This window comes from Rosa rugosa, chromosome 3, assembly GCF_958449725.1.
Source record: "Rosa rugosa chromosome 3, drRosRugo1.1, whole genome shotgun sequence".
Taxonomy (NCBI): domain Eukaryota; kingdom Viridiplantae; phylum Streptophyta; class Magnoliopsida; order Rosales; family Rosaceae; genus Rosa; species Rosa rugosa.
Window position 1 is genome coordinate 30618617 of NC_084822.1, and position 24258 is coordinate 30642874.

The 24258-nt window shown below is 39.8% G+C and overlaps 1 protein-coding gene and 1 pseudogene across 6 annotated transcripts; both read right to left on the minus strand.

Moving 5' to 3' along the window:
* Positions 1-837: 837 nt before the first annotated feature.
* Positions 838-24029, minus strand: LOC133736306 (TMV resistance protein N-like). Of its 6 annotated transcripts, XM_062163757.1 has the most exons (7): positions 23499-24029; positions 4865-4970; positions 4609-4683; positions 2255-4520; positions 1983-2088; positions 1724-1798; positions 838-1632 (listed from the first exon to the last, which is right to left on the minus strand). In XM_062163757.1, the coding sequence occupies exons 4-7, from the start codon at positions 2446-2448 to the stop codon at positions 1561-1563; spliced, it is 447 nt and encodes a 148-aa protein (XP_062019741.1). In that variant the 5' UTR covers positions 2449-4520; positions 4609-4683; positions 4865-4970; positions 23499-24029; the 3' UTR covers positions 838-1560. The 6 variants fall into 6 exon arrangements, with proteins under 6 accessions (XP_062019741.1, XP_062019739.1, XP_062019740.1 ...); XM_062163755.1 differs by lacking the exons at positions 1983-2088; positions 2255-4520; positions 4609-4683; positions 23499-24029 and adding an exon at positions 5141-5641 and having other exon boundaries at positions 854-1632; XM_062163756.1 differs by lacking the exons at positions 1983-2088; positions 2255-4520; positions 4609-4683 and having other exon boundaries at positions 1546-1632; positions 23499-24023.
* Positions 16505-17156, minus strand: LOC133740710 (serine decarboxylase 1-like; annotated as a pseudogene).
* Positions 24030-24258: the final 229 nt, after the last annotated feature.

Sequence of the window (24258 nt, forward strand, 5' to 3'; positions counted from 1 at the left end):
GCAGAAAGTTTTTGAATACTGGAAAAATTTCTGATGCAAAAGTTGGATTTCAAGTGGTGGATTGCTTCTCTTTATATAGGAGTCTGATGCATCTATTTGAAAGGACATACCTTTCTGCATAGCAGCTTCTACGTTGCTTTTAGTTTGAAAGGTTGTAACCTTTAGATAGAATAATAAGTTACTTCTTCCATATATATCAGAATTATTAATTTGAATTTTCATTCAAATTAGTTTAATCTTTGAATTAAATTTACTAACAGAAACTACTACCGTCAAGACCAGATCGCGTGGCCCTTATTACCTTTAATCCTTTATCATGGCCGCTAAGAAGAAATTGGTTCCCTTTCTTTCTATTGAAAAAATAATAATAAAAAAAATAAACAGGAAAAGAAGAAAATCTCTTTGTACTGTGGTGTTTGAAATAAAAATATTTGATTGAAACTTGATAGGACCAACTGAAAATTTAACTAGAGAAGAAGAGATGATGATAAGTCAGTTGGTCCTCTAGAGATGACTGATGCATTTAATTAATTGGTCTTTTACAACTTACACAAAAATGAAATTGGGTAGCTGGTGGTGTGTGAAATGAAGACTACCGTACCGACATCTCTACCTCCTCAACTCATTACCACGTTGTTCTTCCATCCTTGTCAACTCCATCGTCCTTCTTAACTTTCTAAAAACTTTCAACCATTTTCATCTATCTGCTCCATTGCTCCTATCTTTCATTCTTGTCTTCATTGGTCTTTTTTTTTCCTTGAGGGCAAAATAGGATTTAAAAAATTATCAAAAAATAGGGAGGTCAACATACCAATTTAAGAGGTATGAAACTATGAATAGAAGCTCCCTTAATATTATTGTCAGTATTAATTTACATGACTATAAATATTGACATGATCATCAGTTAAGTGTAACAGCATGCCTTGTATTGCTTCTGTTCCCTAATAAACCCAGGTACAAAAGCCAATATTTACTAGTAATAACTACTGCACCAAGTTTTTACCATGTAGTTTCCAAGTCATTTTCCAAGCCAATGTATCATATGTGGTTTGGTGTGATTTCATCTGTCAGCAATCAGCGTTAGGTTTTTCCTGAAACTATATCAATGGGGAACGATAATTGAATAAACCCTAAAGCCTTTTAGCTTGTTGGATTTGGTAGTGCCCTGGAATTAATCTTGACAAACTCAATACCCTGATGACTCTGATCAATGATGTCTTTGATTGCTGATTAGTCTTGAACCAGCCAAACACAAAAGAAAGATGGCAGGTAAAAGGGATGGTTTTATGGGACTATCAGCATGCCAAGAGAAGTAAATGTATTGAGTTGTGGAGCATATGCACTGAGTGATGCCTCAATTAATCCGAAAATGTCAGGGAGAGTACCAAAAGGCATGCTATTGTGGGGATGTGGATAATAATACCACCAGAGCTTTCCGAACTTCTTCAATACTAATCTATTCTTTATGCAATGAGCTCCCAAATCCAAGTGAACAAGGCTGCAATAGAAAACTGCATACCAAATACTGCATAGTGTACGTGGCTTACTTGAGGAGGAAGCCTAATCAAAAGCAGCTGACAAAATCTCTAGGCCAAGGTTAGTGATCAAAAAGTTCCACTCTACTGAAGTAGCCTACAATAGTTTAAACTTTAAAGTAAAGAGATCAATTATTAAACAAAACATGCAATAAAAATGTTGGTTCACTATAATTCTGAGTTTTTACCGTCATATCTGTAATGTGTATTGGATGGTTATGGTCACGGTAGTCCTCATTAACACTAATGCTAGTGAATGCGACCTGCATATGTTGAACTGTAGTTAAGAAATACATCTATGTTGCTTCTAATTCCCTTCTACAATTTGCAAACAGAGGACTGTACCTAGAAGTACATTTGATATGTAACTTCTAACTAAGTGTGACAACATTAACTGATCCAAATAAAAACAGTTTTATTTCATTCAAGTCTAAAGTAAATTCTTACCAAGTTGTGTATAGATGTTGGAGGCAGTTTTTCCATTGGACTGAGTCTAGAATGTAGTTTGTTCCACAGTGCTTCAGCAATTTCTTCTATAACCTGTACTTCATTCCTACCATCAAGAAAAGGAAACAATGAATGCTCAGATCATCAGTTGGTCTTTTGTAGCTAAAAGCCTGTAAATACAACTGCTCAACCCTCAAAAGCATACGCTGTTGGCGAATACGCCAACAATGTATATTGAGCAAACACATCAACTCATGATTTACGACCTTTACCTATCATTGGAAGTCCATCCAGCAAAATTGCACACTTTGGTTAAAGCATCTCTCCAGGCTTGAACCTTTTCCAAATAATCCTGAAACCTTTCTTCATGCTTGTCAAATGCTTTCTCAAAAGTCCCTCTTTGTTTTTGGACATGGAACAGATTAACATCATGAAATATTGGCAGAATCCTGTTCCTATCTTTCATGCACTCAAGAATTTTTGAAAGTTTATTCAAGCGCCGGGGTGAAGAAGCATAGTTTTGCAAGAGAACAATTACGGCAAACCTCAGTTCTTCGATTGCACAAAAGAGCTCAAGAGGAGTTGTGTTTACTGTACCTAGTTTTTTTTCTTTTTGGTGCTATATATACTCCACGAAGTTTGACCATGTGGTTTCCAAGTCATTTTCCAAGCCAATATTATATGGTTTGGTAGAAGTTCTGCATATATCAGCAATCAGCAATAGTTTTTGTGTCCTGAAACTATTTCATTGGGAAATAATAATTGAATGAAATACCGGAATCCCTAGCTAAAGCCTGTTAGCTTTGTTGGATTTGGTAACAGATAAAATATGTGCCTGGAATCAGTCTTGCCAAACTCGAAATCTAGGGTTCATTCACTTGGTGTGCAAAACCGCAAATACAAGAAAGACAAAGCAAGAACTTTCATCTTTCTTAAATATTAAAGAATGAAATTAACAGCTACGAGCAGAAGGCAACTAAGAATTGAATGCCCCTTAGACATTGTCTATAAGAAATCAAGGTTGCATATCAGTTAACAGTAACCAAATCATCTGCCAATTTGCTCCACTGTTGCAAGAATTGTTGATGAGATGCAAATGACATCTATATAGATATGCATGCTTTAACAAAAGATTATGGAAGGTGTACATAATGTCAATCTATAACCGCTATAAATACATCAAAATATGCCATCTCTACCTTCAAAGACTCAAAACATTAATCTGCTTTGTTAACACGTTTCTTGAATGTTTGGAGTCTAACGGTTGTCTGACATGATATATATGGGCAAATTTGGAGTAGTACTCTAGTTGCAAGAACAAGCAAAGCCAATAGTAGAGCCTCCAAAACATAATGGAAACCAAGTAACTGTAGTGATACACACTTCAATTTTAGTTCACATTTCCTGCAGTTAATTTTTGCAAAAGAAAGCTGAAGCTTCCTTTGGTATAAATTTCTTCCATGTCAAATATATAAGCCAGGAGGAAAAGACCACCATAAATCTTATAACAAAAATGAATGAAACCATTCCATACTACCAACTCAAAGAAGAACGACCTCTCTGAGATATATGGTTTATGCCGGAAAGGCATGAAGTTGGACTAATTTGGAAACATTGGCAATTTATCTCGGGTGAATACAAACCAGAAGATAATCTTACTGATATCCATGGCCAACGACCTCCACTCCAGCCACCAGCCAACCCTTTCTTAATTAAATGGTTATGTGAAAGAAAAGGAACTGTAATCCTTAATAGTACTTTCCAATGATCCAACTGTGAGTTCTTTTGCAACTGGTTAGATCATAAAACCCAATCATCACGTCAGTCCATATGGCAAAAACTTTTTGTATTTTCTAGCATAATACAGTAGAACAAATCATGTATATAATCATAAGGCTATCATCATTAGGCTGGTGTGCTATAGTTGCTTGATACTAATTGTGTAAAACTCATTTAGGCTACAAACATAAACTGAAATACGCAGCAGCTGGATACAAATTAATATATGCCCGTATCTACCTCATCAGTTGTTCTCAAAGAACCATCACAAAGGTTCATTCAATCACAATTACGTACTCTTTGTGTTGGCATCTACTTACAATAGTCTGATCAACAATGGTTTTGATTCTTATTTAGTCTTGAACCAGCCAAACAGAAAAGAAAGATTGCTGGTAAAAGTGATAGTTTTATGGGACTATCAGCGTGCCAAGAGAAGTAAATGTATTGAGTTATAGAGCATATGCACTGAGCGATGCTTCCAATTAATCCATAAATCTCAGGGAGAGTACCGAAAGGCATGCTATTGTGGGGATGTGGATAATAAAACCACCAGAGCTTTCCGAACTTCTTCAATACTACTCTATTCTTTATGCCCTTGTAAATGAGCTCCCAAATGCAAGTGAACAAGGCTGCAATAGAAAACAGCATACCAAATAGTGCATAGTGTGGCTTCCTTGAGGAGGAAGCCTGATCAAAAGCAGCTGACAAAATCTCTAGGCCAAGGTTAGTGATCAAAAAGTTCCACTCTACTGAAGTAGCCTACAATAGTATCAAGTAAAGAGATCAATTATTTAAAAAAAAAAATGCAATAAAAAAATGTTGGTTAACTATAATTCTGAGTTTTTACCGTCACATCTGTAATGTGTATTGGATGGTTATGGTCACGGTAGTCCTCATTAACACTAATGCTAGTAAATGCGACCTGCATATGTTGAACTTTAGTTAAGAAATACTATGTTGCTTCTAATTCCCTTCTGCAATTTGTAAACGGAGGACAGTATCTTGAAGTACATTTGATGTGTAACTTGTAACTAAGTGTGATATCATTATTTGGATCAGTTAAAAACAGTTTTATTTCATTCAAGTCTAAAGTAAATTCTTACCAAGTTGTGTGTGGATGTCGGCTGCAGTTTTTCCGTTGGACTGATTCTAGAATGTAGTTTGTTCCACAGTGCTTCAGTAATTTCTTCTATAACCTGTACTTCATTCCTATCATCAAGAAAAGGAAACAATGAATGCTCAGATCATCAGTTGGTCTATCTTTTGTAGCTAAAAGCCTGTAAATACAACTGCTCAACCCTCAAAAGCATACGCTGTCCGCGAATACGCCAACAATGTATATCAAGCTAACACGTCAACTCATGATTTACAACCTTTACCTGTCATTGGTAGTCCATCCAGCAAAATTGCACACTTTGGTTAAAGCATCTCTCCAGGCTTGAACCTTTTCCAAGTCATCCTGAAACCTTTCTTCATGCTTGTCAAATGCTTTCTCAAAAGTACCTTTTTGTTTTTGGACATCCACGAGATTAACATCTCGAAATACCGGCAGAATCCTGTTCCTATCTTTCATGCACTCTAGAGTTTTTAAAAGTTCATTCAAGCGCCGGGGCGAAGAAGCATAATTTTGCGAGAGAACAATAACGGCAAACCTCGATTCTTCGATTGCACCGAAGAGCTCAACAGGAGTTGTGTTTCTTTGCAATCCTTGGCCATCGTGGAAAACACTAATTCCTCGAGACTGCAATTTGTGGTACAAGTGGTCGGAGAAGATGTCTTCATGCTCGCAACTTAGGAAGACATCACACGCCCATAGAGAAGTAAAAGGAATAGATATCCGTAATGGAATAGACGCTCTGTGCTTGTTCAACACCATCTGAAACTTACAATTTTGCCCAACCGCCCAAGCGCTTAAAAAGTTAGAAGTCAAGTCTTTGGGACCCACACGTTTTCTATTAGATTAACAACGATGCCTTTACGCAGTCCCGTTCCCCTGGTCACCTAATGACCAAGGATCATTTGGTCAGTAACCATTGGATCCCAACCATATTAATCAAAGGGCTGAGAAACAATTGCTCCATTTAAATTAAAATATATTATTTAACACTTATTTGATCACTTTCAATTATTTTATCATCTTCATTAATTATTCGGTAGGGCTGCCACTTGGTTTGGTAATTACCAAACCGACCGAATACCAATCGATGTTTTAAGTTTGATAAACCGACTTTTTGGTAACTGAGACCGATAAAACCGAAATCGAAAATTACCGAAAAAGTTGGTTTGGTTTTGGTAAATACCGAATCTACCGATTATCTAAATATTAGCTTTATATACTATGATTTTCAATACACATACATGTATATTAAGAAATAAACATAAAATTTTTCATAATATATAGTATGAACATTATTACATATACTACATTAATAGTACATGTATTTTAAGTAACCTAGTCAAAGATGGTTAAATAATCTAGTTTTATTAAAAATGACTCAAACTTGATGTCATATATACAAAAGAAAGCTATTATTAGGAGATGAGTACAAAGTTTACGACTATAAAATTGAAGAACCTAGTTTTGTTCGTTCTAATTTTAATTACAAAGAATTAGTTGTTCTAAAGTTGGTAATACCGAAAACCGAAATACCGAATTTGGTAGTTATGATTAAAAACCAAAAATTTTGGTTTGTAATTGGTAACTCAATTTTGAAACCGAAAGCTTTGGTTTTGAAGTTGATAATACCTAAAACCGATTCGAACCGACCGAGTGACAGCCCTAATTATTCCTATGCAGCAGCTTTGAGGAACATGCATGCATGAGGATATCCACCAGATGTGTGTTTCCCGTGGGTGTAGAGAAGAAACAGCAATCTATGCTCTGTACGGTGGCTCCACCCACCAGAGTTTCAATTAAGCCTTGTATAGCCTTCAAATTCAAGCAGAGTTTCAATTAAGGTTTCTGAAAGTGCATGCGAGCAACTTAGGGTTTTATGTCCAATGAAAAAAGAGATGCTCATCGTTTTCATATTGACACTGAAAAGAGCTATGATTTCTTCAGCTATCATCCACACAATGAAAGCTTGAAACCCGGCAAACATATGACATAAACTCTACCTTTGACATGGTATCAGAGCAATTTTGGTATTGAGACCGATAACCATTTCTAGAAATCTAGATTACCCATACCCATATTCCGCTGCCAATATCAAGAGAAGAAATTAGTTTCTTCATCTTACCCAGTACCAGAAACAATACCAATACCCAAAGAATTTCTGTTCTTCCCCATATCCATATTCCCAGAAAAAGTAATAGTGATCTTGAATTCTTGATTCCTTTCTGACCAAACCAAGATCATACCCATAACCCATAACCAACCTTTTTTTTGCTCAAGATTGAGCAGAAGCTTTACCCAGAAAATACCAAGAACAAATTCTGTTCTTCAGTACCCATACCAATACCATTCTCAAACCAGACCCATACAGTCATACAAAGAAAAGAAGGAAAGAGCTGCAGTAATTTCTTGTTTTGCCATAGTACTTTTCCACCATATCCAGACCACCAGAAAACACACCTATACCTGATTAGTTTGGAATTTCATTGTTTTCTGAAATTTCAGATTTGTTTGAAGCAGACAACTATCCCAGACGAGAACACAAGACGTAGGAACTAGGAAGTGGCAACAAAGATCTCATCAGATACCATGTCAAATGTAAAAGTGTTAAATAATATATTTTAATTTAAATGGAGCAATTGTTTCTCAGCCCTTAGATTAATATGGTTATTCAGACCAAAAAAAGATTAATATGGTTGGGATCCAATGGTTACTGACCAGATGATCCTTGGTCAGTAGGTGACCAGGGGAACGGGACTGTGCCTTAACGTATACACATTCTTTACTTTTGTGTTTGATAAGACAACAAAATTTAAATTATTAAAAAATAAAATATGAAGTGTGAATTGTAAAATAGAGAGTGTGGATTTCACTCTGCTTGTGTTTTTGTCAGCAAAAGCAAATAAGTTTGAGTAGTTGATGATGACAAATCACCAAAATGGAAATGTGAACTTAGGCCTCGTTTGATTCACGGAAAAAAAAAAAATAATAATTTCTTTGTGTTTTCTATGGGAAAAACCTCTCAAGAACTTTTCATTCCGATGTTTAACATGGAAAGTTATCAGGAAAGTTTATAAAAAGTTTGTAATTAATGCAATGAAATAATATTTTGTGAGTAATAAATGCAATGAAAGAATGAGGGAAAGTGATTCATTTGGTATTTGGAAGGAACCACTTTCTCCCCTTATTTTCCTTTCCTTCACGAAAATATTTCTTTCCTTTTGCATCCCAAACGCAAGAAAGGAACAAGTTTCCTTTTACTTTCTGCGAATCAAACGTGGCCTTACCGTAAACAAAGGAGAGAGAGAGAGAGAGAGAGAGAGAGCAGTATTTACGAAATAGTTTATTATACATATTTCACTTCAACAGAAAATATTTCACTTCTGTATCCCCATTATGATCATATGTCCTTCAGCATAAGGTACCTTCAGACCGACTTGCATCCCTTCCATCTGATTGAGTACAGCTCCATTTGAAATGTCTAAACAAATTAGGGAGATATCTGGAGATTAGAGGAAGGCTCATCCTCAAAGTTTGAACTATGAGAAATCATAGATTTCACATCTTAGAGAAGGCTTGAGGATTCAAGTCAAAGTACTGCCATCATTGTTGGTTGATCATATGCAAGTTTAAGAACAAACTGCCATCATTGCATGCCTACACATATCATATGCATGGCAACTTTACGGACTATGAACTTTAGAGGAGCCGGATCCAGAAGTAAATGTATTGATGAGTTATGGATCACATATATGCACCGAAAGAAACTCCTATTAATATCCATAAATGTCAGGGAATAACAATACAAATGCTATTGTGAGGATGTGGATACAAATACCACCAGAGCTTTCCGAACTTCTCCAATACTACTCTATTATTTGTGCCCTTGTAAATGACCTCCCAAATGTAATTGAAGAGTGCTGCCCTAGAATATAGCATATATACAAAATAGTGTGTGGTTTACTTGAGGAGGAAGACTGATCAAAAGCAGCTAAAAAATCTCGAGGCCGGTGTTAATGATTAGAAAGATCCACTCTACTGAAGTAGCCTAAGATCAACTGCTTTCTCTAATCTCGTCAGCTTTCTCAGTTGGTGTTGCGTGAAACTGCATAAGAACAAAGTAAAAGGGTTGGATTACCGCCCATGCTTCCTTCCTTTTAGTTTTCCTGGTGGGAAGAAAAAGAATTGTTTACTGGTGAAAGCATAGAATTATTACTTTTAGGTAATAATATCATCACCATAATCCATCAGCGTTGTGGATCCAATATATATTCAAGCTTATGAAAGCAAAACAAAAAACATAATTCGGAGTTGAGCAATTTCCACCGTAATCAGATTCCATGATTTCCAAAACAAATAAAAGAGCAATAAAGACCAAGCAAGTAAGCAACATTATCAATCCATGCCACCTTCAAGCTGGTGCAGCTTGCAATTGGGGATGCTCAAACTATTTTAAAAGCATCTGGCAAGGAGATTTATAAAGAATCTACTATCAAATTAAGGGCACCATTGTGTGACGGAATCAAAATCTTGCATTATGCGCAACAAGTAATAGTTGAACCACTATAAAGCACTCCCCTGGTACAGCAAGATTCTTGACAGATTCTAAGAGAGCAGGAATCAGAAGACAAGGGAGGAATCATAAGAACAAAGGGAGAAACACCTTCTGAAACAATACTAAGAACTACAAAATGCAGGAGTTAAATAGAACAAAGTACTACAATACAACAACAGCACAGTGCTAAAATAAATGAATCTGTTGAAGGATATTGACACTTAGTGTGCCTAGTCAAACTAGGATAAGTTCTATAGTTGTAATAGGAGAGGTTTCCTACTCCAAGTTAGAATAGGAATCCTTGTACTCTTAGATTATGCACTTTGTAATCCCTATATATAGGGCTCCTATTCTCTATAATGAAATACACTTCTCTCATCAATCTCTCTCAATACCAATATACTTAAACACGTTATCAGCACGAGCCCTAAACCACAAAAAGCTAAAACCCGAAAAGAAATTCTTCTCCCCATAAAAATCTGCCGCAAGCCTGCCCTTGCTAGCCTCGCTCGCTGCTACTGCTCTGCTCGCCTCCGCAGCCCCTGCTGCCCACCTGCTGTCTTTGCAGCGCCCGCGCGCCTCTGCGCCCACTGCTGCCCCGCACGCCTCCGCAGCCCCTGCTGCCCTGCACGTACCTGCCCCCGCAGCCCCTACGCACACTTGCGTTCGTTGCTCCCCGCCTGCATGCCTGCTGCCCCCGCAGCCCCTACACACCGCCTGCTAGCCCACACTAGCATCTACCCTTCTGCAATCTGCAGCCCTGCAGCCTGCCCACCACACGCACCGGCTGCCCCGCAACCGGCCTGCTTGCTTCTCGCGCACGCTGCTGCTGCCCCGCGTATCCGACACCGCTGCAAACCTTCGCTCCATCACGCCTGCATCGACACGCGCGTGATCCAAAAACCGAAATCAACAAGTAAGTATTCAAGAGAGTAAGTTTTGAAGTTCCTATAATTTAGAAATTAATATTTGTTCTTTTTCTCGGGGACTTAAAAACCTCCCTTCTTCTTCATCCCACCTTTCATAGAACGTGGGTTTGATTCAAAGCGGAATCGTGGGGATTCGCGCTATAAACGAACTAAGAGTGTTCGTAAAGACTTCGGACTAAGAGCGTCCGCAAGCATCGATTTATGACCTTATAAACATCATTGTTTCGGTCTAATCCAATTTTCTTGGAAATCGATTTCTTGGTAGCATAGCTCGGAAATCTTAATATTTAGTTGTCGTGGAAGTTTTAACTCCGAAACTAATATATTTCTTCTTCTTATTTCAGGATGTCAAAACTTGACTTTCCTATCCTTGACTCAACTGGCTCGGAATATCATAGTTGGGTCACGGATGTTGAGAATCATCTCACTTCAAAAGGGATCCTACCCGTAATTCAGGCACCAAATCCAGATCTCCTATTCAAGCGTACGGCTACGAATAATGCCACCGCCCTTATTTTGATAAGGCGCCACATGGATAAATCACTCCGATTGGAGTATATGGCAATCAAGGATGCTAGAGAATTATGGGTTGCGCTTGAGGAGCGTTTTGGTAATGTAAAGGATACCCTCCTCCCTGACTTGAAAGTTCAATGGAACAATCTACGATTTGCTGACTTCAAGTCTGTAACTGAATATAATTCAGAAGTTCTTCGCCTCAAAACCATGTTAGGGTTTTGTGGACAACCTGTCACAGAGCAAGAACTAATTGAGAAAACTCTCTCCACCTTCCCCGTCTCAGCTATTTTGCTATCAAAGCAATACCGAACTGAATTCAATACTGGACGGCTCACGAGGTTTCATCAGCTAATTAATATTATGTCTGTAGCTGAAAAGCATGATAATATCCTCGTGAAGAATTATAATTCAAGGCCCATCGGAACTAAGAGCGTTCATGAGGCAAATTATAATAATGCACCCAAAGGAGGGCGCAAGGAGCGGAACCCTAAGAATAAGGGACACAACGGACGTTCTGGTCCATATAACCGCCCTACAAAGGAAGGTACTCGTCAGAATGAAGGACGATCACGTGGCAATACATGGCAACGTGGGAGAGGAGGCCGTGGGGCTCCAGGACGTGGAGGAGCCACCCAAGGCTGTGGGAATGGCGCCAACTCCTATAAAGGACGCCACCCAAGTGCAAACAATGCACCTCAATTAAAGGGAGGAAATCACAATGACATGTGTCATCGATGTGGATCTAGTGAGCACTGGTTCAAACAATGCAAAGCAAGCAAACAATTAGCTGCGCATTACAAGGCATTTAGAGACTTCAGAGAGCATGAAGCCAATCTTGCCGAAAATATAGAAGAAGATGGTGATGATGCCAACGTCAATCTCACCATAGCGGACTTCAAATCTGACAAGGAATTGCACAAGGATGCTGCAGATTTTGATTAGTATAGTCCTTTATATTTCCAAGAATTATGTAATGGCTATTATGCCTTAAATCAATAAAATGACTTATTGTATTAACTTTTTCCCTCTAGGCGTACTCAAGAGTACTTGTGATGTCTAGGCAAGGTTTGATCTGAGAGAACGGTTTTAAAAGTGAGCAACGCTCCACCAAAATATCGCCTTACCTTACCTGGTCACAACTAAATTGAAATTACCGAACGGATTGAGTGACTACGATTTGTCTACGGTTTGATTTTTATGTTGGATTAGATTTTGGTCAAGAAACTTTGATGTAATCATTGGCTATTCTTAATAAAGTATCGATTTATTTTATTCAATGTCTTGGACATGTTTTAATTTCGAACTTTATTATTTTTCAGTATGTTTCCTGGAGAGCTAGAATGCCTCGGGGATAGTGCCACTACACATACTATCCTTCGAAATAGGCAACTATTTCTATGGATGACACCATCTTGATCTTCCGTGACTACGATGGCTGGATCATCTCGATTGATCCATGATCGAGGACCAGCCCAATTTATGTTGCCAAATGGCACGACTTTAAATGTCACCGAAGCTCTTTATGCTCCTAGGGCAGGAAGAACCCTATTAAGCTTCAAAGATATAAGAGCCAATGGTTTTCATGTGGAAACACATTGTGAGAATGGACAAGAGTTCCTTTGCATCACCTCTAATAACTACAGACATAAACGAGTCTTAGAGAAACTTATGTGTCGCTCTAGTGGGTTGTATGCAACCATTATTCGAGTCATTGAATCCAACCATGTCATGAGAGATGATTTATGGGATTCCGACACATATAGGCTTTGGCACGACCGTTTGGGACACCCAGGTCGTGACATGATGATCCGTATATTAAAGACTTCACACGGACATCCCTTTTTCAGAACGAAAAGAAGTAAAACTCTGTTTTTGGACACCGAAGGAGCCCATGCGCCTCACGGCGCCGTTCACCCTCAAATCCGGCCATCCTTGGCCGGCGCCGCCTTCCCCCTGCGGCCTCAGGGTGGCATTGACGGCACCAAGGCTCCTTTGTCTCCAACTTTTACTTCTAAAGTCACTTGTGATTTTGTGGATCAACCAAAATCCTCATTGGTTGCTTCTAAAGCCCATCATTCGTTCTGCAAAGCCTGCTCTTTAGCAAAGTTAGGATAGAGACCATCCTATGCAAAGGACACCAAAGAAAATATACCGTTCTTGCAAAGAATCCAAGGTGATATTTGTGGACCTATTCAACCATCATGCGGACCATTTCGATATTTTATGGTATTGGTTGATGCATCGACACGCTGGTCACATGTCATGCTATTGTCCACAAGGAACGCTGCATTTGCTAAACTCCTAGCACAAATAATTAAGTTACGGGCTCACCACCCTGATCATCCTATTAAGTCTATAAGATTAGACAATGCTGGGGAGTTTACATCAAAAACTTTTGATGAATATTGCATGTCCATTGGGATTGATGTTGAACATCCAGTTCCTCATGTTCACACCCAAAATGGTCTCGCAGAAGCCGCCAATAAACGACTACAAATGGTTGCTCGAGCATTGGTGATGCGCACCAATCTCCCTATTTCTGCTTGGGGCTATGCAATATTGCATGCAACTGTGCTTATTCGTCTGAGGCCCACTGCCACTCAACCCTTCTCTGCGTCCCAGATGGTTACTGGGTATGAGCCTGATGTCTCACACTTACGCATATTTGGGTGTGCAGTTTATGTGCCTATTGCGCCTCCACAGCGCACCAAAATGGGTCCTCAACGACGATTAGGCATTTATGTTGGATATGATTCTCCAACGATTATCCGCTACATAGAACCCTTGACAGGCGATCTCTTTACCGCTAGATTCGCGGATTGTCACTTTGATGAGACAGTCTTCCCGTCATTAGGGGGAGATAAGAACATCAATGTTCAACAGGAACGACAGGAATTGTCGTGGTATGTCCCCACTCTGTCTCATATTGATCCCCGAACCGCACAGTCTGAAATTGAAGTGCGGAGAATTCTCGATCTTCAGAACGTAGCAGAATCGATGCCTGATGCGTTTTCTGATATCTCTAAAGTGACGAGATCACACATACCTGCTGCAAACGTGCCTGCAAGGATTGAAGTCCCTAAAAGTAGAGGACATGACGCCAACTCAAGAATGCATGAGCATGGGGCCAACGTCCCATCTCTCAATGATAGTGACGTTATGGCTAGGCCCACGGCTCCTGCCAGGAAGCGCGGGAGGCCTATAGGTTCGATGGATTCTCGCCCAAGAAAGAAAGCGAGTTTGGCACAAAATAATCCATTAATCATCGATGTGAATAATCCATCTCATGAGAATATTCCGGATTATGGTTATGTCCAAGAGACATCATTGGGGGACGCTCCAATGTCAGAACCAACTCCAGAGAATAGAGAGATCTCCATAAATTACACTGGTGTACATGAGATGATGGATAGAAATTCTATGGCGATTGATGATGCATTTGCATATCATATTGCAAAAGGAATTATAGAATATGATGATATCGAACCTCGCTCTGTTGAAGAATGTCAACGAAGAGCAGATTGGCCTAAATGGAAAGATGCGATCCAAGTTGAATTGGATTCACTAACAAAGAGACAGGTATTTGGGCCTGTAACGCAGACACCCCCAAGTGTAAAGCCTGTTGGCCATAAATGGGTCTTTGTTAGAAAGCGTAATGAGAAAAATGAGGTGGTAAGATATAAAGCCCGCCTTGTGGCGCAAGGTTTCTCACAACGCCCTGGAATCGACTACGAGGAGACATATTCTCCCGTAATGGACGTTATAACGTTCAGCTACCTTGTCAGTTTGGTAGTTTCCGAAAAACTTGACATGCAGCTTATGGATGTGGTTACAGCATATCTCTATGGGGATCTAGATTCAGAGATATATATGAAGGTTCCAGATGGACTTCAATTACCCAAATCAAGTGGCTCTAAACCACGGAGCGCGTTTTCAATAAGATTAAAACGCTCACTATATGGATTAAAACAATCCGGACGGATGTGGTATAACCGTCTAAGTGACTACTTGATTGGGAAGGGATATATTAACAATGAAATATGCCCATGCGTGTTCATTAAAAGAACAAGTTCCGGATTTGCAATCATAGCAGTTTATGTCGATGACATGAACCTAATTGGAACTCTAGATGAGTTGAAGGAAACTGCTAAATACTTGAAATCCGAATTTGAGATGAAAGATCTTGGGAAAACACGGTTTTGTCTCGGTTTAGAACTCGAGCACCGTAGTAATGGGATTTTGATCCATCAGTCTGCATGTACTCAGAAGGTCCTAAGGCGCTTTAATGAAGATAAAGCGAAGCCTGCGAGTACTCCCATGATCGGCCGTAGTCTTGAGTCCAGAAAAGATCCGTTTTGTCCAAGGGATGAGGACGAAGAACCATTAGAGGCCGAAGTGCCCTATTTGAGTGCAATAGGCGCATTATTGTACTTAGCTCAATGCACAAGACCGGATATCTCATTCGCAGTGAACTTGTTAGCTCGACATAGCTCTGCGCCAACACGCCGCCATTGGATTGGTGTAAAGACCATCTTTCGATACCTAAGAGGTACGATTGATATGGGCCTATTCTATCCCTACAGAGAGAAAAAGAATGACAGAAAGTTGGGATCGGACCCCAAAAGGCAAAACGCCCCCGTCCATGGAATGGCCGCTGGTCATGTTGCCGCCGCCGCCGCTCATGGTGGCCGGCGTCCTCCTATCTTCCTCCATCAAAACGACAATGATGTCTTGATGGGTTTTGCTGATGCAGGGTACCTCTCTGACCCTCACAAAGGTCGCTCCCAAACAGGTTATGTCTTTACCATGGGAAGCACTGCGATATCTTGGAGGTCTACAAAACAGACTCTTGTTGCTACTTCCTCAAATCATGTAGAGATTATTGCTCTACATGAAGCTGTACGTGAATGTGTATGGCTAAGGTCTGTAATTCGACACATTCAAGGAAGTTGTGGTTTGAAATCTACCACGGATGAACCTACATGCATTTATGAGGATAATGCAGCTTGTATTGAACAAATGAAGTTAGGTTTCATCAAAGGCGACAACACCAAGCATATATCGCCTAAGTTCTTTTATAATCAGCAACAACAATCACTTCTAAAGATTGAAGTAAACCAAATCCGATCAGAGGATAATGTAGCGGACTTATTCACTAAGTCGTTACCTAAATCCACCTTCGAGAAACATGTGAAGAGTATCGGATTGAGAAGGTTATCCGAACTCCCATGATTGTAGCAATCAGGGGGAGATATCGACATCAGGGGGAGTTACTCAGTCTCGAAGGATCAAGGACGTGTTGCACTCTTTTCTCCTCCTCGAGTTCATTTTTATCCCACAGGGTTTTTCACTCGAGCAAGGTTTTTAACGAGGCAACGGATGGAGCGTCGCCACCAAGTTTGAGCGGCACAAGGGGGAGTGTTGAAGGATATTGACACTTAGTGTGCCTAGTCAAACTAGGATAAGTTCTATAGTTGTAATAGGAGAGGTTTCCTACTCCAAGTTAGAATAGGAATCCTTGTACTCTTAGATTATGCACTTTGTAATCCCTATATATAGGGCTCCTATTCTCTATAATGAAATACACTTCTCTCATCAATCTCTCTCAATACCAATATACTTAAACAGAATCACTTGTGCTTCCCGCAAAGACAATTCTGAGTCCCTACATCAGCTGCAATACAAGGAGTTTGAACTTTCTCATCCTTGTACCAAGTTGAGCGTTTTTCAACTAGTTCGTTTAAGAAATCATCCAATTTATCAATGTTCACACTTGGCATCACCACAACATGTGCAATGTTTCCTTGGCAAGCCAACTGCCACCTACGAACAAACTCCTCATCTTGAGGCCGCTCAAATACAACTGTGCTACTTAGCTCATTCAGCATGGCACTGATCCAGCATCACGAAGACGGTCCTTCAAGTAGTGAGCATTTCGAAGACACTTCTGAACTTCTTTTTGGAACCCTTTTGTAACCTTTTCTGTTGAGGGTGTACCATAGGAAAATAGGAGCATGGCCATTCCTGCTTCCCATGATTGTCGCATCCCTTGAAGCAAGGTATTCTACATTATTTGAAAGGACATTAATGTGCTCCAGCCTTGTTATCTGAACACCACAAGGCATCGGACATCCTACAAACTTGTGACCAGAAACGCTCACACTTCCAATGGGCTTCTTGAAAGAAACTTTTGGTGCCTGCTCACAACCAAACATAGTGAGCAACGGAATAAAGCAACGTAGAAAAGAAAAATGTGCATATTATAGTGAGAAGGCAACAGAACATTATTTATATTCTACTTTATGAATTTGATATTATTGTCAATACTTACAAAACTAAATATTGACATGATCATCAGTTAAGTGCAACAGTATGCCTTTTATTGCTTCTGTACCAGTGTTCCCTAATAAACCCAGGTACAAAAGCCAATATTTACTAGTAATTACTATTGCACCAAGTTTTTACCATGAAGTTTCCAAGTCATTTCCAAGCCAATATATCAATATGGTTTGGTGTGAGTTCATCTGTCAGCAATCAGCATTAGCTTTCTCCTGAAACTATTTCAATGGGGAACAATAATTGAATAAACCCTAAAGCTTTTAGCTTGTTGGATTTGCTAGTGCCCTGGAATTAAACTTGACAAACTCAATACTCTGATGACTCTGATCAATGATGTTTTCGATTAGTAATTAGTCTTGAACCAGCCAAACACAAAAGAAATTAAGATGGCAGGTAAAAGGGATAGTTTTATGGGACTATCAGCATGCCCAGAGAAGTAAACGTATTGAGTTGTGGAGCATGTGAAATGAGTGATGCCTCCAATTAATCCATAAATGTCAGGGAGGGTACCAAAAGGCATGCTATTGTGGGGATGTGGATAATAATACCACCAGAGCTTTCCGAACTTCTTCAATACTATTCTATTCAGGGCATAAAGAAAATGAGCTTCCAAATGCAAGTGAACAAGGCTACAATAGAAAACAGCATACCAAATAGTGCATAGTGTGGCTTACTTGACGTGGAAGCCTGATCAAAAGCAGCTGACAAAATTTCTAGGCAAGGTTAGTGATCAAAATGTTCCACTCTACTTAAGTAGCCTACAATAGTGTAAAAAAAAAAAAAACAGAGAGAGAGAGAGAGAGATCAATTATTTTTATATACATCCCACATGGGTTTATAAGGGTTTGGGCTATCATCCATTACCAATTAGTTTTGGATATGAACCCCAGATTACTTTATCATGGTATTAGAGCAGGTTATTCCACGTGTGGGTAGTCCTCATCAAGACCATAGCTAGTGAATGAGACCTGCATAAGTCAAACTGTAGTTTTGAAATACATCTATTTTGCTTTTAATTCCCTTCGACAATTTGCAAACTGAGGACTGTATCTTGAAGTACATTTGATATGTAACTTGTAACTGAGTGTGATAACATTACTCAGATCATCAGTTGGTCTATTGTAGCTAAAAGCCTGTAAATACAACTGCTCAACCCTCAAAAGCATACGTTGTTGGTGAATACACCAACAATGTATATCGAGCTAACACATCAACCCATGATTTACAACCCTTACCTGTCATTGGAAGTCTATCCAGCAAAATTGCACACTTTGATTAAAGTATCTCTCCAGGCTTGAACATTTTCCAAGTCATCCCGAAACCTTTCTTCAGGCTTGTCGATCAAATGCTTTCTCAAAAGTCCCTGTTTGTTTTTGTACGTGGAACAGATTAACATCCTGAAATATTGGCTGAGTCTTGTTCCCATCTTTCATGCACTCAAGAATTTTTTTTAAGTTCATTCAAGAGCCGGGGCGAAGAAGCATAGTTTTGCGAGAGAACAATAATAGCAAACCTCAATTCTTCGATTACACCAAAGGGCTCAAGAGGAGTTGCATGTGCTTACTGCACCAAGTTTTTTTCTTTTTGGTGCTATACTCCACTAAGTTCGACCATGTGGTGACTAGTAGTAGTCTCATAACTGCTCCACAAATATCGGAGGAAAAACTTGACGCATCTAGGGTTTGCTGGTTTGCTCGTCCGGCGGCGTCCCTGTGCCTACGCGGGCCTTTGGCTTTGGCGGGGTAAGGTGGTTGCTGCCGGACGGGTTTGGGCTATTCTCCAACGTGTTATGGTAGGTAAGGAGTTTGTGATCAGTTTTTCTTCTTTTTGGATGGCAGCGGCGGCAAATCCTATTGGAACACGAACCATGGGTTGGAGCGTGTTGGCATTCGATTGGGGATGGAGTTCTCTACGGTGGCTATGTAGGTGGTTTGGGGTATCCTCTACTGGATCTTGGGTGGAGGTTGGGTGGCGGTTTGCAGATGGAGAGGGTTGGTGGCAGAGGTGGTTCGGGGCCGATCTGGGTTGGTGGTTTAAGACTTAAGGTCGGGCGTCGTTGGGCAGTTGGCACGGATGGGGTTGCTGGGTGAGTGGTGAGTTGGTGGTGCGCGAAGGAACTGGTGGAAGGGATGCTGCAGTTGCTTACATATCTCCGGCGATGAGAATTTCTGGGTTGCTGTTGGTGGCTTCAATGGGAAGTAGAGTTGATTGCATTAGTGTCTCTTTGGTTATTTTTAGGATTTTCTTTGTTGGTTTTTTAGGTCTGATAATAAGTCCCTACTCACTTGAGCTAGGGTTTGGGAGTCTTGGTCTTGCTGTGCTACTTTTATGGTGTTCTGCCTGGGAACTATTTGTTAAATTGTCGGTGCTTTCTGGTTATCAATGTGATGGTGAATTGCCCTTGCACGTGGTCTGGTTTTGGGACACGGTGTTGAAGAGGGTGAAACAGTTCTTCTTGATGTTGGTGACGAGGTCGTATCGGGACACTCGGGATTGGTTATCGTTCTGTGTAGCCTGGGGTGATAGGCGTAAAAATTGGTTAGGGGTTGGACCTTTTCGGTTCATGGAAGTTACTATTAGTGACACCGGACCCATAACTAGGGATCTTGGTAGGAATATGTGTCGTGGTGTTGTTACCACAACCGGTTATTCCAATGCTTTGTAATTTTTTTGGTTATTAATGGATTCTATTTCTTCTCAAAAAAAAAGTTCGACCATGTGGTTTCCAAGTCATTTTCCAAGCCAATATTATATGGTTTGGTGGAAGTTCTGCATATATCAGGAATCAGCAATAGGTTTTGTGTCCTGAAACTATTTCATTGGGAAATAATAATTGAATGAAATACAGGAATCCCTAGCTAAAGCTTGTTAGCTTTATTATTATTTTTTTTTTGAAGAATATCATGTCGATATATTAATAATTCTCAGGCCAGAAAGGACCATTACATATCCTCCCTCTACCGACTATGGGTAGATAAAGAGTTTGTGGTAAACCACAGCGATACATAGATTAGATCTGATCATTTGACGGTACCCATGCTCACTTATTCAATAAAGCCTATAAACTATGTTACCAAAGACAAGTAAATAGGCTAAGTAAATAAAACCTAAATGTGACTCAACCCTAGAAGGCTGACCCACTCCTCATGAGGCCCAAGATAAGGCCCAAAGACCTCATCCCCACCCCAAAAGTAGTAGGCAAGCCCAAAAGACCCAGCCAATAGCAGCGCCGCGCGATCTTCTGGCAGCTCCGGACCACGGATTGCACCGCCACCGAACGTCGTGAAAACCACCATTAGGACATTCCAGTCCAAGCCATTGAACATCGAATCTGGTCGGAACCAGATTGACGAGAAAGGCTGGATGAGGAGTCTTAGCAGCCAAACTAGCAACTCCGACAGCGTCAAAACCATCCACCAGAGCAGGAGCCAGCCACCACTTTCCACCACCGCAGCCAAGAGCCCCGCTTCGTCTGCGGAAATCAGCCACGCTTCAGTGCTGCAGTTGAGATCAGCATCGCCGCCGCATCCATTCGGCAATAAACATAGCCACTCGTCGCCAGAGCTATAGATCGAGGGCTTGCCTTTGCCTGCTTCACCACCGGCAATGCCCGAACGGAGCTTCTCACCTCGCCTCCAGAACGAAGTAGATCTATCCATATTCCCCAGCAAAACCAGGGCTCCTGCAGATTGGGATTGAGAGAAGCCTAGCCTGGGCTTCGTGGAGGAGACAGCAGCTGTCATGTCCGATGAGTCCGATGAGAAGGGGATCGGAATAGGTGTCCATCGACAATGGAGGGGAGGCCAAGGGCGGCGGAAGCGCAACCCTAGCAGAGCCATCTGTTTCAAATATGTTATATTAGCTTGTTAGCTTTATTGGATTTGGTAACAGATAAAATATGTGCCCGGAATCAGTCTTGCCAAACTCGAAATCTAGAGTTCATTAATCATTTGGGGTGCATAACTGCAAATACAAGAAAGACAAAGCAAGAATTTTTATCTTTCTTAATTATTAGAGAATGAAATTAACAGCTACGAGCACAAGGCAACTAAGAATTGAATGCCCCTTAGACATTGTCTATAAGAAACCAAGGCTGCATATCAGTTAACAGTACCCAAATCATCTGCCAGATTGCTCCACGGTTGCAAGAATTGTTGATGAGATGCACATGTCATCTATATAGATATGCATGCTTTAACAAAAGATTATGGAAGGTGTACATACTGTCAATCTATAACCGCTATAAATACATCAAAATATGCTATCTCTACCTTCAAAGGCTAAAACATTAATCTGTTTTGTTAATACGTTCCCTTTTTGGAATACGTTCCCTTTTTGGAGTCGAGTGGTTGTATGACATGATATATATGGGCATATTTGGACTTTTGGAGTAGTCTAGTTGCAGCAACAATCAAAGCCAATAGTAGAGCCTCCAAAACATAATGGAAAGTTGGAAACCAGGTAACTCTAGTGATACACACTTCAATTTTAGTTTACATTTCCTGGAGTTATTTTTTTGCAAAAGAAAGCTGAAGCTTCCTTTGGTAAACGTTTCTTCCATGTCACATATATAAGCCAGGAAGAGAAGACGACCATATTATCTTATAACAAAAATGAATGAAACCATTCCATACTACCAACCCAAAGAAGTACGCCCTCTCTGAAATATATGGTTTATGCGGTATGAAGTTGGACTAATTTGGAAACATTGGATTTATCTCAGGTGAATACAAACCAGAAGATAGTCTTACTGATATCCATGGCCAACGACCTCGACTCCAGCCAACCTTTGCTTGATTAAATGGTTATGTGAAAGAAAAGGAAATGTGATACTGAATAGTACTTTCCAATGATCCAACTTTGAGTTCTTTTGCAATTGGTTAGATCTAAAAACCAAATCATCACTTCAATTCATATGGCAAAACCTATTCGTATTTTCTCGCATAATATAGTAGAACAAATCACGTTTATAATCATAATACAGTAGAACAAATCATGTATATAATCATAAGGCTATCATCATTAGGCTGGTATAAGTTGCTATAGTTGCTTCATACTAATTGTTTAAACCTTATTTAGGCTACAAACATAAACAGAAATTCGCAACAGATGGATACAAATAATTATATGCTCGTATCTACCTCAAGTTGTTCTCAAAGAACCATCACAAAGGTTCATTCAATCACAATTATGTACTGTTTGTGTTGGCATCTACTTACAATAGTCTGATCAACAACGGTTTTAATTCCTATTTAGTCTTGAACCAGCCAAACACAAAAGAAAGATTGCTGGTAAAAGTGATAGTTTTATGGGATTATCAGCATGCCGAGAGAGGTAAATGTATTGAGTTATAGAGCATATGCACTGAGCGATGCTTCCAATTAATCCGTAAATTTCAGGGACAGTACCAAAAGGCATGCTATTGTGGGGATGTGGATGATAAAACCACCAGAGCATTCCGAACTTCTTCAATACTACTCTATTCTTTATGCCCTTGTAAATGAGCTCCCAAATGCAAATGAACAAGGCTGCAATAGAAAACAGCATACCAAATAGTGCATAGTGTGGCTTACTTGAGGAGGAAGCCTGATCAAAAGCCGCTGACAAGATCTCTAGGCCAAGACTAGTGATCAAAAAGTTCCACTCTACTGAAGTAGCCTACAATAGTATCAAGTACAGAGATCAATTTTAAAAAAAAAAATGCAATAAAAAAAATGTTGGTTAACTATAATTCTGCGTTTTTACCGTCACATCTGTAATGTGTATTGGATGGTTATGGTCACGGTAGTCCTCATTAACACTAATGCTAGTGAATGCGACCTGCATATGTCGAACTTTAGTTAAGAAATACATCTATGTTGCTTCTAATTCCCTTCTACAATTTGCAAACAGAGGACTGTATCTTGAAGAACGTTTGATATGTAACTTGTAACCAAGTGTGATAACGTTATTTGGATCAGTTTAAAACAGTTTTATTTCATTCAAGTCTAAAGCAAATTCTTACCGAGTTGTGTGTGGACGTCGGGTGCAGTTTTTCCGTTGGACTGAGTCTAGAATGTAGTTTGTTCCACAGTGCTTCAGTAATTTCTTCTATAACCTGTACTTCATTCCTACCATCAAGAAAAGGAAATAATGAATGGTCAGATCATCAGTTGGTCTATCTTTTGTAGCTAAAAGCCTGTAAATACAACTGCTCAACCCTCAAAAGCATACGCTGTCGGCGAATATATATGCCAACAATGTATATCAAGCTAACACATCAACTCATAATTTACTACCGTTACCTATCATTGGTAGTCCATCCAGCAAAATTGCACACTTGGGTTAAAGCATCTCTCCAGGCTTGAACCTTTTCCAAGTCATCCTGAAACCTTTCTTCATGCTTTTCAAATGCTTTCTCAAAAGCCCCTTTCTGTTTTTGGACATGGAACAGATTAACATCACGAAATACCGGCAGAATCCTGTTCCTATCTTTCATGCACTCTAGAATTTTTGAAAGTTCATTCAAGCGCCTGGGCGAAGAAGCATAGTTTTGCGAGAGAACAACAATGGCAAATTTCGATTCTTCGATCGCACCAAAGAGCTCAAGAGGAGTTGTGTTTCTTTGCAATTGTTGGCCATCCTGGAAAGTACTAATTCCTCGAGACTGCAATTTGTGGTACAAGTGGGAGGAGAAGGTGTCTTCATACTCGCAACTTAGGAAGACATCACACGCCCGAGAAGTAAAAGGAATAGATATCCGTAATGGAAGCATCCTTCGCTTCTTCAACACCATCGGGAACCTGCAATTTTGCCCAACCGCCCAAGTTCTTAAAAAGTTAAAAAAGTCAAGTCTTTGGGACCACACGGTTTCTATTAGATTATCAGCGATGCCCTTACGTCCACAATCTTTATTTCTGTGTCAAGTCTTTGGGACCACACGGTTTCTATTAGATTATCAGTTTGGTCCCTAATTATTTTTTTTATTTTATTTTTTAAATTATGATGGTCTTTTCACTTCTATTTTTCATCATGCTTGCATGTCCAAAATTTAAATTTGGCTTA